The sequence below is a fragment of the Torulaspora globosa genome, chromosome 1 (assembly GCF_014133895.1).
Source record: "Torulaspora globosa chromosome 1, complete sequence".
Classification (NCBI taxonomy): domain Eukaryota; kingdom Fungi; phylum Ascomycota; class Saccharomycetes; order Saccharomycetales; family Saccharomycetaceae; genus Torulaspora; species Torulaspora globosa.
Window position 1 is genome coordinate 1,032,048 of NC_050727.1, and position 15,697 is coordinate 1,047,744.

The window sequence follows — 15,697 nt, forward strand, 5'->3', positions numbered from 1 at the left end:
ACCATTGTTACTAGCACCTGAACAATCACCGTCGTCAGTAAATCTTGCTCAAACACGATCCAAAGCCCGTTTCAGCCCCGAAAAAACTCCACATACTCATAATCCGCACTTTCCAACCTGTTCCGCAGCGATTCCGATCCCTAACTCGACACCAGTCCTCTATTCTCTCCGTCCTGTGCTCATCAATCCCTGTATAGTCCTGCAGTTCGCCAAATTTCAGACTGCCGTACTTACGGCCAAAGCCCTCATCGCCGGGCAAAAGAGCCTCCAGCGGCACACACGGCAGCGATTGACCTCCCAGCTGCCGCCGACACCCTTCTGGAGGCCACCGGGACCGCCCAACCTGCCCTTCAGCCTGCTCAAACCGCTGCCTGGGCCATAAAACGGTCGATTCGAAGTTATCACGGTGCGTCACGTGACCAAAACGCTTATTTGGCGGTGAAAAATTCCTGGAAGCCACAGTTGCGGCGCACGCTGAACGAGGCCAGGTTGAGCTATAAGCAGGCGATGAGCTGAGCATTGGATCTGATCAGTTGTGCTGGGGAGGTGGCATTGGCGATTGGGAAGACCGGAGCAGCTTGTCTAGGATGATCTCGAAGTTCAGTAAGAGATGGAGTCTCGGGCTGATGATGCTTGGGCTGGTAATTGTGCTTTGGGTGGTGTCTTCGTTCTTGATAAGCCTGATATTTGAGGACAATTCGTACAGGAAGCCGTTTTTCATCACATATGTCAACACAGCAGCGTTCACCATGTATCTGCTGCCGACGGCGAGGGCGGTGGTGGCCAAGTACTGGAGAACGGGACAGCTGAAGATCCGGGAGGAATTGCGTCTGGAGGAGGAGGAAGCAGAGGTCGGGAGTGGTTTGTTGCGCAAGGACGAGGACGAGGGTGGTGTCGAGAGGCTTTCGCTGCGGGAGACCGTGAAACTGAGTGCGGAGTTCTGTGTTCTGTGGTTTTCGGCGAACTTTGTGACGAATGCGTCGCTGGCGTACACCTCTGTAGCTTCGCAGACCATTCTGTCGTCGACTTCTTCGTTTTTCACGCTGTTTGTCGGGGCGTTGTGCCATGTCGAGAGGGTCAGCAAGGTCAAGGTCGCTGGATCGGTGGTGTCGTTTGTTGGGATTCTGCTGGTGACCAGGTCGGACTCGACACAGTCCAGGGCGGGCCAGGTGAAGCCTCTGCCGGGAGCGCGTGTCGAGCAGGGCGCGTCGAACGAGCCGCTGGTGACGTTGATAGGCAACGTGCTGGCGCTGTCGGGCGCGCTGCTGTACGGTGTCTATAGCACGCTTTTGAAGCGCAGGGTGAAGGACGAGTCTCGCGTTAACATGAAGATCTTCTTCGGTTGCGTGGGGTTACTGACGCTGCTTTTCCTGTGGCCTTCGATGGTCGTGTTGGACTATTTGGGTTGGGAAACTTTCGAATGGCCCAGTTCGACTCGAGTGGTGGTTGTGATAGTTTGCAACTGTCTGATCACTTTCGTGTCCGATTTCTGCTGGGCGAACGCCATGCTGCTGACAAGCCCGCTCACGGTCACCGTGGGGTTGAGCGTCACTATTCCGTTCGCGATGTTTGGCGATGTGATCTTCAAGCGGAAGCCGATGACTTTGCTGTATCTGACCGGAGCCATGCTGATACTGGGAGCGTTCTTCATCATAAATAGAAGTTCGGAGGAGGAGAACTTGGAAACTCTGATAGAAGATTCAGACCGACATTCCAATGTTGTGGCGACCGCATGAACTACTTTCTGGCATTCCTGACACCTAATACGCATCTTTCTCGTGATAAAGATCTCTAATAAGTCATCTTACATATTTTCTATCAATATGCAAATGGGTATTCTGGGTTTTTGATCTTGAAGCATCCGATAAAGTAGCAGAAGGTGTAGCATATGACACAGGCGATTACCGTGGTACGCAGGCTTGCCCCGTTGGATTCTTGTGTGCTTTTCGGACTCACGATGAGGAACACCGTGAGAGCGCCCATTGCGATGTACATCATCGACACCGTGAATATTTCGATACCAAATTGCCAGCCCATGCCACCGCTGAAATACATGATCTGGCCCTTAGGGTCGCGGGCTATGAAGGGGATAGAGTTCATCTGTGTGAATTTGTAGCCTGTAATGCTCAGCATTAGAATTCCAAACGACAATAACATGCAGAAGAATTTGGCCTTATTCGGAATCAGCGGGAGCACTTTACGCTTGAACAGTGAGAACGCAACAACGAACACGGCAAAATAAAGTGCAAACTCTCGATACTCGAAATCTTCATTGATCCCAATGTACACCTTCAGCACTTTGGCTAGAAAGTCGGCAAAATGAAGAGGCGTCTTGACGCTATTTGCTGACATCTCATATTGGTAGAAGGCCGACTTCTGCCAGCTAAACGGCTCGCCCTCCTCAGGAGGCGGGAATATTAACACATGCGGAATCGTAGTCAGTCCCAGATCCTGGACCAGTTTGTTATTCTCACTGACATCTACTTTTAAAAACAGCACCTTGGAATCAGGAACTTGCTGATGAGTAGCTGCCGATACTTTCTGAAAGATTGGGTCGAAACCGTTGCACATATCGCAGATCAAACCCTGCTTGTTGCTTTTCGAAGTAGTGATGAACAGAACTGCATAGTAATCGGGCAACCCTTGGCTTAGCTCCTTATAATTGTCTTCGGTAACTCTGATTACACCATTAGAATCCTCTAACGATAGCACCTCGCTAGCATCTAAAAACGCATAAGAAACCTCTTGCAAGAGTATTGTAACCCATAAGAACCATATCTGACCGAGATTCATTTCAATTGCTGATTCACTCACGCCCCACCGAGCTCTTTTATAGCTATATTCCTTTTAGCCATCACATTTTGGCAATATTTGGTAAAGGAAGCGGACAAGGTTCAGTATTGTACTAACAGTTGTTCAGCAGATTGAAGGATAAAGCCCTCGAAATGAGTACCCTAGTTCAATTGCTTGCTACGTACTACAAGGCAGTGCTTGAGAGCGAGAGGATCTATTACGAGAATGTGAACATATACGCTTCTCCCTCGACAGGCACAAATTCATCAGGTTCCGATTCATCTTCGAGGGTCGTAGAAGAAATGTTTCTGCTTCAACGCCAGGTTAGCCAATTGACAGCTGAGATCCAGTCGTTGCGCAGGGAGAACGATGACTTGAAGAGTCTTCAAGCGACTCACAAGGCGTTGATGGAATCTAAGCTCAATAACTCCAAAAAGATTATCGAGAAATTAAAGAGGGAGCAGCGCAACGACCAGGCTGCAGCATCTAACGAATCAGCTACTACACCTCCGCCAGCAAAGCTCAGGAAGAAACAAGCGCCTTTTCATCTTTTGTCGCCTATGAATTCAAGAAAACTTGATGGGCGGACACAGAACAATGCCAATGAAGCAACATCCCAGCCTACTCGGTTGCGTTACGTTCTGAAGGGCGGCCATCAGACTCTCTTCGACGGAGATCAAACCATGGAAAATCTAAGTGCTGATCGCAGTGAGGAAGCGATATTCGTTAATTCGCTAAAGCATAAGGATGAGTTGGCTAACATAGTCTTACCATCTGATGCTCTATCGGACAATGACGGGACACAGGCGCCTGGCAAGCTGAAGAAATCGCAGCCAGCACTTGGTGGTGTGGATGTTTCAAAGAGAAAACGAAAACTCATCCGTAAACGCATTCAAACAGCGAATTCTGATAATGATGACTGAGATCATTTGTCGTAATAAGTCTATAAATATTGCTTTTGAGATCACGGCATATTTTGGACCAGGAAGAGCGACCGGCACTCTTCTATTTACAACCTTGACCTAAGACCATTCAACCTGTATTTAACGTCTTTCAGCTGCTTGGTGTCAGGCTGCCAATCCTCGAATTCGTTGAATAAGTGGCTGATTTCGCCTGGGTCAAGGTGAGCGTTCGTTTCATATAACAAACCTCTCATGCACCAAGGAAGGTGATACGGGTTGGACCCCAGATTTTTCAATTGGAACGGCCTAAACTCCACTGGAACATCTGCGGGGACGTCAGTCGTCTCAAGGGCAAACCTTAGACCCAGCTCATAGACCTGCTCCTCATTATACACAGTTGAGTGCCCTCCTCCCGTTAATGTCCCCGCCAAAGAGGAACTGATCTCTTTAATAATACCATGATCGTCGTATCCAAGGTTCAAAAGTGTTCCGGCAATGTTCAGCAGCCGCGTTAAAAATGCTGGGGTTCTGGATCCTCGGTCGATGAACGTGGCCCTAAACATGTTGGGATGATTAGCGAAGAGGCATATCGAAGAATATAGCGGGACCAGTTGATCGTTGATTGAACCGACAAACGTAATCTTGACTCCACTTCCGATAATAATCCTTATACTTCGCATTAGCATTTTAGATAGCATCGAGTCGAACTTTTGGAACTGAAACAGCTCCCTTAATGATTCCCTTTCAATGGTTTGATAAGCACGAACAAAAAGGGTTTGGTCAGCGCCATAGAAAGGACCGTTATTGATTCCAGCCATAGCCACTATCGATATGATCTTTTTGTTCCTCGATAATGGCACTTCTTCGCCTTGAAAAAACTTGGTGCTATCTAGGTTAATAATGCCAGCGTCGATCAGTTGCGAGAGTAGCATGATTGTTACGGGACAGCCCTGGGAATGCGCCACGAAATAAATGAAGTCCGCTTCATTGATCTCTTTGAGCCAATTCCTCATCACATCAAAGAAAAAATTCACACGATCCAAGACTTCTCCTTCTCTCTCTAAAGCAATCTTACTGATTTCAATCGATCTTCCATGCTTATGGAAATACTTCAAGACAACCTCCTCAGCTTCTGACACGAACTTCATCGAAGTCCCCGTCGGCTCGCCGATGAATGGTCTTATCATTTTAGTTGGAAAAAATCCATGGACCCCAACTATTAAAACTTTAATAGGGCACTTTCCACCACTTGACAACTTATACAAGCTTTCCTCGGGACCCCTCTGATAAAGACAGGCCTGCCGCTTACGCTCGCCCGACGCGATGTGCCAACTATGCGCTATCGTGCTTAAAGAGCTGCTCAGCGAAGTCCACGCCGATTTGCGCGGTAAGACATCAAAGTTGGGCACCACAATATTGGGATTCTGTTTTTGCAAAACCTGCGACTCTCTTTCTTCTGTTATCTCTGTGTCTTTCTTACTCCTGTACAGAATCGCATCATCAGAATGAGGTATAATCTCATTCGTCACGGAGGGAACACTGGAAGCAGCAGCTGCCACTCGTTCCGTTTCTCCCGTATCTGTAACCTGCTCTGTAACGTGAGACTGTCTTCCCCAAAAGAAGCGAACTCGGCCTTTCGCTTCGCTCCCATTCTCTGCCTTAACAGCATCCTCCTTAGACCCAGCATTATCCTGCTTCACATCTCGTGGCGATACCGCAGTCCTTACATCGCCACCATCACTTGAAGCACCTTGGGTCTCAGCATTCCCCTTCATTCTCGTCTCTTCACCATTGTCTTCTCGACTCGAAACTAAGTGAGAAGACCTGCGACTGATAGGTCTTCCCTCTTTCGGCAAAGTTGTAACCTCCGTTTTGCCATTTCCTCCCGATGATTTGGAACTTCCCTGCGATGAAGGGGTACCAGATCCCATCGCTTCTTGTTCACAATGGCCCTCTTCACAAGAAGGAGACCCTGTGTTCCACCACTTTGACAACCACAAATCTGTACACTATTATTCGTCACCCAACAAGCTCAGAAAGACTGGCTTCCAAACTTATGTCGTCTGTGAAGTTGATAGCTCTTTGTTAGCCATTACACGCGAGTGTAATAAGCTATCGCGAGCCTTAGACAAAACACATTGATGTGACAGCTACCTTAGAAATGGCCAATTCAGCCCCAGTCGACCTGCTATGAGTGTTGATGCTAAGAGGAAACAATCTACGATCGAGCAGTTTTTTGGAAAGAGCTCCAAGAAGGTGAAACTGGTGGAGAAGAAAGAAACGGTACACGCCGGGGTTGACGCGTCAGTTGAGATCGAAACTGAGGTTCAGAGGGCTGGCCAAGAGCAGCTAGCAAGTTGCTCGAGTTCAGAAGGTGCTGATGCGATGAGCAACAAACTTACGGTGTCATTGAGCCCGTTCTTACGGAACTTACTCACTCTCGAGATCGAATCTATGGAATCTTCGTGGCTTAAAGAGTTGCAAGGGGAGTTCAGGAAACCGTACTTCGTGAAGCTCAAGCAATTCGTTACCAAGGAGCAGCAGGGCCATACGGTGTTCCCTCCAGCGCGCGATATCTACTCTTGGAGCAGGCTGACGCCATTCGATAAAGTGAAAGTGGTGATAATCGGCCAGGATCCGTACCACAACCACAACCAGGCCCATGGGCTGGCATTCAGCGTTAGACCGCCAACTCCGGCGCCTCCTTCGTTGAAGAATATTTACAAAGAGCTCAAACAGAACTATCCGGATTTCGAGATCGATAATACAAAGGGTGATCTGACGCCTTGGGCTCTGCAGGGAGTTCTGCTGCTGAATACAGCCCTCACTGTGAGGGCACACAATGCAAATTCTCATGCAAAACAGGGCTGGGAGGTTTTCACGAGGAAGGTCGTCGAAGCACTTGTGAAGGACAGAGAGCAAGACGGGAAGAGTCTGGCTTTCTTGCTATGGGGAAGCAATGCGATTAAGATGGTCGAATCGGTATTGAGTAAATCTTCCCTGTCGCAGAAGAAGAATCTCAAAGTATTCAAATCGGTGCATCCTTCGCCATTGAGCGCCAACCGTGGATTCTTTGGTAACAATCACTTCAGGCAGATTAACGACTGGCTATATAACGAGAGGAAAGAAAAGATGATTGACTGGAGCATAGTGCCAGGCTGTCACCTGGAGGAAGTCCAGAGGGCCAATTCGACCCTGGAAGCGTCCAAAACTGATAATGTCCCAGAAGTCCAAATAGATATCTGAAGCAAGACTCTTATAAACTTTTAAGTACAACTCTCACCCGCTGGGGCCTCACGGGCTACTTCTCTTGGATCGCGTTGCGAGTAACGTCTTTCTCCAGTTGAGAAAGATTGCTTCAGTTGAACCTACCGGTTATTGAAATCTAGAAAGGCTCGTCGACTAATAGCTGGTCAATGTCTGTGCTGCCGAATGAGCACTCTGGTGAGGAGACTTCCTCGCTATTCTCCTCCCCTAAGACAGCATCAACGAATACCTCGTCATTAAATGCTAGCGATTCTAGCTTACTGGAAGACATTAGCTCCAAGAACATGGCTCCAAAAGATGGTAAAGCAAATGGTAAGAAGAGGGGCCGTCATTCGTCGGCTTTGGAGGCACTGCTGAACGAGGCCAATCGCTACAATTCTCAGTATGAATATGCACTTCCAAGAGGCTTCCTAAGAGATCGAAACCAGGATAAGAAGCTACATGAGGAGTCCCAATTGGAACCACAAGGGGTTAGAAAGACTGCCACAAAACCAAAAAAGGTGAAGACGAAGTCACAGGCTTCAAAAACCGAGACCGGAAGCTCAACTGCGCCTTCTAGCAAATTCAAAAGAGACCGGTCCAGGTCCTCATCTAGAAGCCCTATTGCGGATAATGATGCTTTTCCGATGAGCCAATCTGATGAGCTAGATTCTCGTACGACAGAGGATAATGTGAAGCGTCATGTTTCGCATAGCAAAGAGGTCAATTTTATTGATTGGAACCAGGTGCCTACCGATTTGAAGTACGACATCTTCGACATTGCGAATTTGAAAATTGATGAAGATATAAAGGACATTCCAGTACCCTCGATTAGTTTGACGAGTAAGCGGTACAAAGATGACTCCAGCGTGTTGAAAGTGGCCCTGCGATCGCCTCTCTATCCCACGTACTGCGAAGAATACCATGTAGATTTCTCCAAGGACAGTCGCATTTACAATCCAATGAGCGAGATTGGCAAGCTCATTGAATACTCAGCTTCAATATATCTGCCGGTGCGATATGCCAACGAACTGAAAAGGAGTGTTATACCACAATTGAATGCTGCGTTTGATTCATCAGATGATATTCTGTTTGCTGCTAAAGTTAATGAATATAATAAGATAATCGAAAAGGTACCGCGAAGCGAAGTGATAGAGCACTTGGCACAACTCAAGACTCTTCCTCCTTCGTTTATCCACGATCTTTTGCACATCGTCTACACCAGAAGCATACATCCGAATTACAAGAAATTGAAAGAGTACGAGGCCTTCAGCAATTACGTTTATGGAGAGTTGCTACCTAATTTCCTATCAAATGTATATTCACAATGTTGTCTGAACTCTAATTCGGTCTTCATGGACTTGGGATCCGGCGTCGGCAACTGCGTTGTGCAGGCTGCCCTAGAGTATGGTTGTAAACTGAGCTTTGGATGCGAAATAATGTCGAATGCAAGTGCTCTCACGGAATTACAAAACGAAGAACTCATCAAAAGATGCAAGTTAGCGGGTTTGAAGCTGTCGCCTCTCGAGTTCTCCCTGAGGAAGAGTTTTGTAAACAACGATCGAGTCGATGAGCTTATACCCCAGAGCGATGTCATTCTAATCAACAATTTCCTGTTCGACAGTGACATGAACAGGGAAGTGGAGAAAATAATACAAAACGTCAAAGTTGGTTGCAAGATTATCACACTCAAAAATCTGAGGCCGTGCGGTTATACCATCAACTTCTTCAACCTCGATAGCATACTGAACAGGCTACGGGTCGAACGATTTGAGCTGAAGGAGGGAAGCGTGTCGTGGACACACAACGGCGGCGAGTACTTCATATCGACAGTACTGCCCGACGTCGACGATTCGCTATTTGATCCGGCCATGAGAAAGAGGAACACGAAGAGACCAACGCATTACACCCGTTGAGTGACCAGTCAATAATCAGTTTATAAAATATAACACTCGCCATACTTAACTGTCCAAAATAATCACTTTTTCAGAGATTCCTGCTGGGCATTCAGCAACGTGAAAATTGGGCTAGATAACTTCTCTCTACCCTTCAAAAAGTCCAATTCCATGACGAAGCAGTATTCGAGCACATTGGCACCCACCTGTTTGACCAACTCCCCCGCCGCTAACGCAGAGCCACCAGTCGCGATGATATCATCCACAATGACCACGTTTGAGTTGGCAGGAATCGCCTCCCGTTGCATCTCAAACACATCGGTCCCGTACTCCTTCTGGTAAACAGCTTGCACCAACTCACCAGGCAGCTTGCCGGCCTTCCTCACAGGGGCGAACCCGACACCAAGTGCAAGTGCCAGCGACGGTCCGAAAAGGAAGCCTCTGGACTCCAACCCGACAATGTAATCGATTTGGCCGCTGGGAAACTTCTCCTCCAGGTGCATCTTGAATGCATCAATCAACTTTTGGAACAGTATTGGACATCTAAAGATGGGCAAAAAGTCCTCAAAAAGCACTCCCTTCTCCGGGAAATTTGGGTACTGGTGCAGAGCGGCCTTCAACTCCTGGGCATAAGCTTCGACGGACATTGCAAGCTTCGCTTGACGGATCTACCTTCTTGCGAAGTGTGTAATTGGCTTTATAAGCTTCACTGTTGGTCAGAAAATTTTTAGCCCATAGTATCTCTTACTGTTAGCCATACAGAGGAAGGGAAGCTCGCTGCTAGCGGTGGGATCATGTCACCATAACGATCACAATTGATGGCTGGCACAGCTGTATCGAGATTTTGTCGGGGTCGAAACGAAGACGGAGTTCTTCCGTACCTGGTGGAACTGACTAGCGACCATTTGTTTACATTTGAGATGCTGAATTCGATGTGTCTACTAGATAACTACGATCACTTGCTATTTGCTTTGGAATGCCAGATATCTAGCAGCGGAAGCGTCGTGGTGCCACCATTTGATGTTTTATTAGTTCTGATGACTTTAGCTACCGTGTCGGAACATTACAAAGAACCGGCGTCGAGGGCCAATGACCCTTACAATGTCTCCAGGAGCAAGCTGAGCCACCGATCTTTGAAGGTACTGAGGTTTTACACCGAGCTGCTGAAACAGTATGACGCGGAAAGCGGCGGACAGTACGAATTGGAGCTTTTAAGGTGCCAGTTCTTCATCATCGTTGACTCGCTGATTGGCAATACCAGGTGGGGACGAACTGGTCGCGTGAAACGCCGGAGAACGGAGAACGGAGTGTCTTACACGTCGTTTGTGTCGGAAAGTAGCGACTCTGAATCCGCAGGTGAGTCTTCTGTTGACAATCCTTATCGATCCTACATGAGCTGCCTGGAGCGTAAGAAGCGGGTTTTGGGCAACGAGTTGCTTAGCACCAAACTGAAGGCGCCCGGCGAGTTCATCAACATGATACTGTGGACTTTGTCCAACTCGCTGCAAGAGAACACGGCGCTATACATCTCAAGCCATGATATCTGGTTGCCACTCATAGAGATACTGGTTGACCTGATTGTGCTGAGACATGACTTCTACGTCAACTTTGAACTGTCCAAGTCTGCAGACGACAGAGTCGTTTCTCAGGAGCTCTCAGAAAGCCCATTGGCCAGTTTCCTGCATATCATCGACTCCTCGCACTCGGGAGCTTTTTTCTGCAGGTGTCTGTTACTGGCCTGTGACTACTCATATGATGATTCATATGGCGACATAGAAGTGCATCCTGTTTTTCATAATGAGAACGTCCTGAGCAAGACCTATGTTCCAAGGACTACCTACTGCAAGAGTTATAAGCTTAAAAGATCGATGTCTCTGCGAAGAGGCATTATAGGCTCATATTTCAAGTTGCTATCCGAAGTTCCCGCCGGTCGACGTCTGATCAAACCCAGATGCACTGCAGATCAGCTTCTGGAGGACATTTCGAACTCTTTGGCGAAGTTCAAAAATATTGACGAATTTAGGGCATTTTTCATAACCGGGGACCTATCGAGTGCGCTGTATTTTATGCCGCTGCTAGCGGAGGGCACGCTCGGCCGCCTGCTGGAGGACTTTCGAGAATCCGGGCCTCGCGAGCTTGATGGCAGATTGCCGCTGGCTCTCATTGAGAACCTTGATGATGTCGACAAGTTCTTGAGGGAGTGCACCTCGCTCTTCAGAGATGGTTTTTTCGTTCCACAGCAGAAAGAAATACACGAGAACCAGTTAACCAACATTATGAAGGGCGATATCTGTCTATTGGTAATGTTTCAATATGCTATCTATTTGAATAGTGCTTCTGAGATGAAGAGCAACCCGAGATGCAATGAGCTTACGACCGCTGTATACAGAAACGACAAGCGGAGAAAGAAAGCCCTTATGCAAAGCAGCTTGGACCTGAGTTTACCTCTCCTACGACCACCTATATTGAAAATCCTAAAAATGTAAATCATAAATCAGTTTCAATCAACCGTTTTGACTCTTGTGTGTATCATAACTTGCATCATTTTTTTTACAGCCAAAACATGCCATGGAATGTGTGCCATTTCACCATTGGAAACTCCAAACCAGGAACTTAGAGCACCGAGGTTTCTGAACTCTTCTAAGATCGTTTTCAATAACTTTGTGCTGTCGGAATGAGGACAATTGAGAAGATTAACTTCGAATTTATCAACTATCGAATCACCAGCGCTTGTTTTGAATTTTATCAGAGCACCGCTCTTTATGGCACATCTGTGCTGGGAGTTAGTTAAAGGAAAGCAGCCTTCGAAGATGACAGCATGAATATCCTGAGATATGTCTCTGATTTCATATGAATCCAGACGTTTTGGATCAATCTTCTTTGAAAATTCAGGGTTTCGCAAGAGGGGTTTGAAAGTAGGATAGATCTTGTCCTCATCGAAAAATGATATTTTCGTATCATTATCGACACAAACCACGGCGAGATGAATTGTTTTCCCTGATAGACGTCGCCAGTTCATCAGCTCGTCATCAGGCAACACGCCATTTAGTCTTGTCAAAATCAAGCATATTCTTCCAAACTTCTTTGAAGAGAGTCGGAGGGCTAAGTTCCAAATCTCATTGCAGGCTTCATCAAATTTCGTCTTAGACGTCCCGACGTACCATGATTTTATCATGCTCTCTTTGCCAGAGCTATCAGACAAAGCCGCAAATACCCACTCCTTATCGACACTACGTGCATAGGCTAAGTGGATAAAAGCATCATAATTTATGGCAGAAGTGCCAATTTTTTGTTGCAATGTCTTGAAAGTCACTTTTTCTGGCAACTTTCGAGCGATGGAAGTGAACTTCATGTTCTTGGGCGTTAAAAGGTTGTAGATTCCAACACATAGATTGCTGTACTCATCAACAGAGCTTAATGGATTTCTGATAAAATCCATTATGACGACTTTTAAGAATATTTGAGCGTTGGGGATTTTCGACGTTACCTCGTTGCGTATAATGTTGAATTTTGCTACCTTCAAAACAAGCTCCTCAAAATTATAGGAATCAACCGGCAAAAGAATCATGACAGGCACATCCTTACCGGCATTCTTGTTGGTTGAGCAGTATGTTACAATTTGTGCGGCTAGTAAAAACAGCCTCCCTTTGTCAAAGTTCTCTAGGCACCTTAGTCCGGGACTGTCATCATTGGTTAGCTTAAGCAGCTCACAAAAGCCGAACTCGTGTCCAATATATGTTTGATACAACGTGGAGACAAACGATGCACAGTCATCGCAATATGAGGCTGTTAACATCAAAAGTCTAAAATTCTTTATTCCCTTTGCGGGCCTCACATTCAGGAACTTGCTAAACACTTGAGAATCAGCGCTTATGTTTATCACACTGTTATGCTTCTTCACATAAATCGATGGCTCTTTAATGGGATACATTGTAGAAATTAGATGGCAACCGTCTAACCTAGTGAAGCTCTTGAAAAGACCGCGAATGGTTTTGGAAATGAGACCTTCATTGCACTTCTGTAGACCGGCATGGCGAATTATTGGCTTGCTTATATTGCTGAACATGTTGTGATCGAAAACAATTTGCTCAGATAATAAGTTCAGAATATATTGATCGTTCTTTTTAATCGTTACAGTTGGATTAGAGCACCAAAAAGCGGCAGGGATTGAAGAAAGTGGCATATGTCGCAATAAAAATGGTAAGCTGCTGGATGATTCAGGCGCCAAAGAACCAGTCGCCGGCGTTGATTCTGGAACTCCGCTGTTGCTATCTGGGAGATTAGATGTGTTGCTGCCGCCAATTGCCATAGCTTTGTTCGAAAATGTGAGCTGGTCAGTATGCAGTTCTGATTTCACAGTTGCCTGTTCAGACGGTATTGTGTCGTTCGATGAAATTAGCGAAGAGTCGCCGTTAGCTAATTCTTGATGGGATAATCTCCAAATGGCATTCGAAGAATCCCGCTCAACACTGCTCGATATACTGGATGGGGCGATTTCGATCTTGTTTAAAGTTGGCGGAATAGAGTCCAAGGGAATTTGGACGGACGAGTAAATATTGTACTGAGAATTCATCGGGAGATTGTCGGCAGACATAACCTCGGATTTGATATTCAAGTCATCCAAATCGGCAGAGGAATCGCTTTCGTCATCCGAGCTCGAGATATCTGCAGTTGATACATCAAACTTCAAAGATCCGTCGTGTTGAGAGGGACTGAATGAGAATTTGCCACCATTTTTATACTTGTTATCGACATTGTTCTCGATGATTGGGTTGAAGTTCAAAGGTGCAAAGACACTTTTCCTCCTATCTCTAGGTGTCTCCACAGGAAGCGGAGCGCCGGGATCCATGTATAGAGGACTCGTAGAAAGCGTAATCTCCTCGATAGGAATATCCAGATATTTCCTTTTCATTGAAGGACGCTTCGAAGGCGAGCTTCGAAACATGTCATTGTCATCTCCCAGATAATAATCTTTAACCTTGGAGGTTGCGCTTCGGCTTCGATCGTCGTCGTCAGACATACCAAACATATCTTCCGTTATTTCATCCGATTCGACTTTTTCCGGTGTGAAGTTTTGTGTCCTGCCACTAGAAGAGGAAGTTTTACTTTCGCCAAACAAATCGAAGTCATCGCTTCCAGCCTCTTCTTCACCATCTCCGAACAAGTCATCCGTAATGGCCTCACTGGCATGGCCATCAGCTTTTGGACTGAGCTCGGCTGATGCTGGCGGCTTAATGATTGACGTGCGCCTGTGCTCGTCACGCCTAGAATTGAGAGTTAGATCGGACTTCGTGGGGCTTATTTCTGAATCATTTGTAAACGATCTTCTATAGTTGAATTCATTCTCGTTGACGTTCGGTGTGGTAAGACATGCGTCAATAGAAATCTTGTCGTTAGAGCTATGCAGTGGCTTCTCAAATGTAGAAACCGATGGAGATGAATCTTCTGGACTCGCTTTTGGATTCAGGCTTTCATTAGCCGGGAGATAGGAGGCGCTTGCAGGATTTCCGCCCGTATTCTTGTAGAAATGCTGAAATTGTTCGGTGTAAGCTCCACCAGAGCTCACAGGATTAGTTCCTAGCGAGTTACCGGCCGCCCCGTTCGAGCTAGTTGGTGTGCGATATGCAGAAGTTTGCTTCAATTGAATAAAATCGTCAATAATATCGAATGTCTTGACCAAGTCATGACAGGAAGACTCATCCTGAGATTTTTCATCAAAATCTGACGCCGGCTGAGCAAAGCACAAGTCTAGAGGCCAAACTATAGTTCTCGTTTCCGTAGGGGCATCCATGTAAGCTGCCACGTTCGGAGTGTAGCCATTCAGATGGCCGAGATGTGGGATCACTCTGACCCACTGAACATTCTGTCTCGCGGATAAATCGATACCGTGAGAAACAAGTAGGGTCTTGAATAACACATCAGCGTTTCTAGGCGGCGGAACAATACACTGTTGTCGATTGCTGGAAGGCAAGTAAATCCTTATACCTGACGGGGAAAGGTACAAGGCATGCGAACGCAAAAACGCTTCTTCAATACGGCCAGGCGTTAGCGGTACAAGCACTAGGTTGCGTGTTGATATTATTAGCGACAGGTCACCGTTTTCGAACAGATGTGGCTCAAGCTGCAGCACTTGGCTTTCATTAGCTTTCTCAACAAATAAACAAGCATTACCATACGGTATTATTTTGTTCTGGGAGTTCGCTGCCAAGTTTATGTAGATCATTCTTCGCAGTGCCTTCAGAAACAAGGCATAATGAGGCGGTAAATTTGGTTTGGAGTACTGAGCAGTAAACTGGCCACTCTTATCTAACGTCGTGACGTCGTTGCCCGCGGCAGATAGCTTGGGAGGAGTCGGTACTGGATCGTCGTTAATACTGAAGCACCAAAGTTCTCTTGACAGCAAAGCCACAAGGTTTCTTGGATTCTGCTTCCTCAGATAAAGCTCCATCTGGATCGACCACTGGTCGTCCTGTTTCTTGGGCACGTATTGGTGATAGTTGATCTTCTCTATCGTTTCGATCTTGTAGAAGCTCGAGAGCAGCTCTTCGAGCCTGTAGATCGAGCAATCATTTGCCATTGGAGGTGGTGATGGTTTTGACAGCATTCAGAGCCAATTCAAGTGTCCAATTTGATTTTAGTCCACCTGTAGCTACGATTTTAATCGTTTTTGTAAGATCAAGATGCAGGAACCCTTTGCATTTTCCAATCTTCGGATGACAGCAGATCAAGGTAAGACCTTCACGGCACGATTCAGGCTCTGAGCGAGGCCAGTATCGGCTGTCAAAGGTCGCTTCGAACCTGCAAAGAGGCTATGATTTTATGTTGGCATCCTGTGCTTCCAGAATGCCGGTCTACAGCACG

The 15,697-nt window shown here is 46.6% G+C and overlaps 10 protein-coding genes across 10 annotated transcripts; 5 read left to right on the forward strand and 5 right to left on the reverse strand.

The window, feature by feature from the left end:
- Positions 1-34: 34 nt before the first annotated feature.
- On the reverse strand, positions 35-520 carry HG536_0A05690 (uncharacterized protein; the record flags this gene model as incomplete). Its single annotated transcript, XM_037281534.1, has 1 exon — positions 35-520. The coding sequence occupies one exon, from the start codon at positions 518-520 to the stop codon at positions 35-37; it is 486 nt and encodes a 161-aa protein (XP_037137429.1).
- Positions 521-587: 67 nt separating this feature from the next.
- On the forward strand, positions 588-1,736 carry HG536_0A05700 (DMT family transporter; the record flags this gene model as incomplete). Its single annotated transcript, XM_037281535.1, has 1 exon — positions 588-1,736. The coding sequence occupies one exon, from the start codon at positions 588-590 to the stop codon at positions 1,734-1,736; it is 1,149 nt and encodes a 382-aa protein (XP_037137430.1).
- An 82-nt stretch (positions 1,737-1,818) lies between these two features.
- Positions 1,819-2,793, reverse strand: OST6 (dolichyl-diphosphooligosaccharide--protein glycotransferase; the record flags this gene model as incomplete). Its single annotated transcript, XM_037281536.1, has 1 exon — positions 1,819-2,793. The coding sequence occupies one exon, from the start codon at positions 2,791-2,793 to the stop codon at positions 1,819-1,821; it is 975 nt and encodes a 324-aa protein (XP_037137431.1).
- A 152-nt stretch (positions 2,794-2,945) lies between these two features.
- LRS4 (Lrs4p) lies at positions 2,946-3,716 on the forward strand (the record flags this gene model as incomplete). The annotated part of the gene is made up of 1 exon (XM_037281537.1): positions 2,946-3,716. One exon carries the CDS (start codon positions 2,946-2,948, stop codon positions 3,714-3,716), a length of 771 nt encoding a protein of 256 aa, XP_037137432.1.
- Positions 3,717-3,802: 86 nt separating this feature from the next.
- On the reverse strand, positions 3,803-5,626 carry HG536_0A05730 (uncharacterized protein; the record flags this gene model as incomplete). The annotated part of the gene is made up of 1 exon (XM_037281538.1): positions 3,803-5,626. One exon carries the CDS (start codon positions 5,624-5,626, stop codon positions 3,803-3,805), a length of 1,824 nt encoding a protein of 607 aa, XP_037137433.1.
- A 259-nt stretch (positions 5,627-5,885) lies between these two features.
- UNG1 (uracil-DNA glycosylase) lies at positions 5,886-6,941 on the forward strand (the record flags this gene model as incomplete). Its single annotated transcript, XM_037281539.1, has 1 exon — positions 5,886-6,941. One exon carries the CDS (start codon positions 5,886-5,888, stop codon positions 6,939-6,941), a length of 1,056 nt encoding a protein of 351 aa, XP_037137434.1.
- Positions 6,942-7,111: 170 nt separating this feature from the next.
- DOT1 (histone methyltransferase DOT1) lies at positions 7,112-8,857 on the forward strand (the record flags this gene model as incomplete). Its single annotated transcript, XM_037281540.1, has 1 exon — positions 7,112-8,857. The coding sequence occupies one exon, from the start codon at positions 7,112-7,114 to the stop codon at positions 8,855-8,857; it is 1,746 nt and encodes a 581-aa protein (XP_037137435.1).
- Positions 8,858-8,919: 62 nt separating this feature from the next.
- Positions 8,920-9,483, reverse strand: APT2 (adenine phosphoribosyltransferase APT2; the record flags this gene model as incomplete). Its single annotated transcript, XM_037281541.1, has 1 exon — positions 8,920-9,483. The coding sequence occupies one exon, from the start codon at positions 9,481-9,483 to the stop codon at positions 8,920-8,922; it is 564 nt and encodes a 187-aa protein (XP_037137436.1).
- A 171-nt stretch (positions 9,484-9,654) lies between these two features.
- On the forward strand, positions 9,655-11,322 carry NSE5 (Smc5-Smc6 complex subunit NSE5; the record flags this gene model as incomplete). Its single annotated transcript, XM_037281542.1, has 1 exon — positions 9,655-11,322. The coding sequence occupies one exon, from the start codon at positions 9,655-9,657 to the stop codon at positions 11,320-11,322; it is 1,668 nt and encodes a 555-aa protein (XP_037137437.1).
- Positions 11,323-11,336: 14 nt separating this feature from the next.
- On the reverse strand, positions 11,337-15,440 carry SSN2 (Ssn2p; the record flags this gene model as incomplete). Its single annotated transcript, XM_037281543.1, has 1 exon — positions 11,337-15,440. One exon carries the CDS (start codon positions 15,438-15,440, stop codon positions 11,337-11,339), a length of 4,104 nt encoding a protein of 1,367 aa, XP_037137438.1.
- Positions 15,441-15,697: the final 257 nt, after the last annotated feature.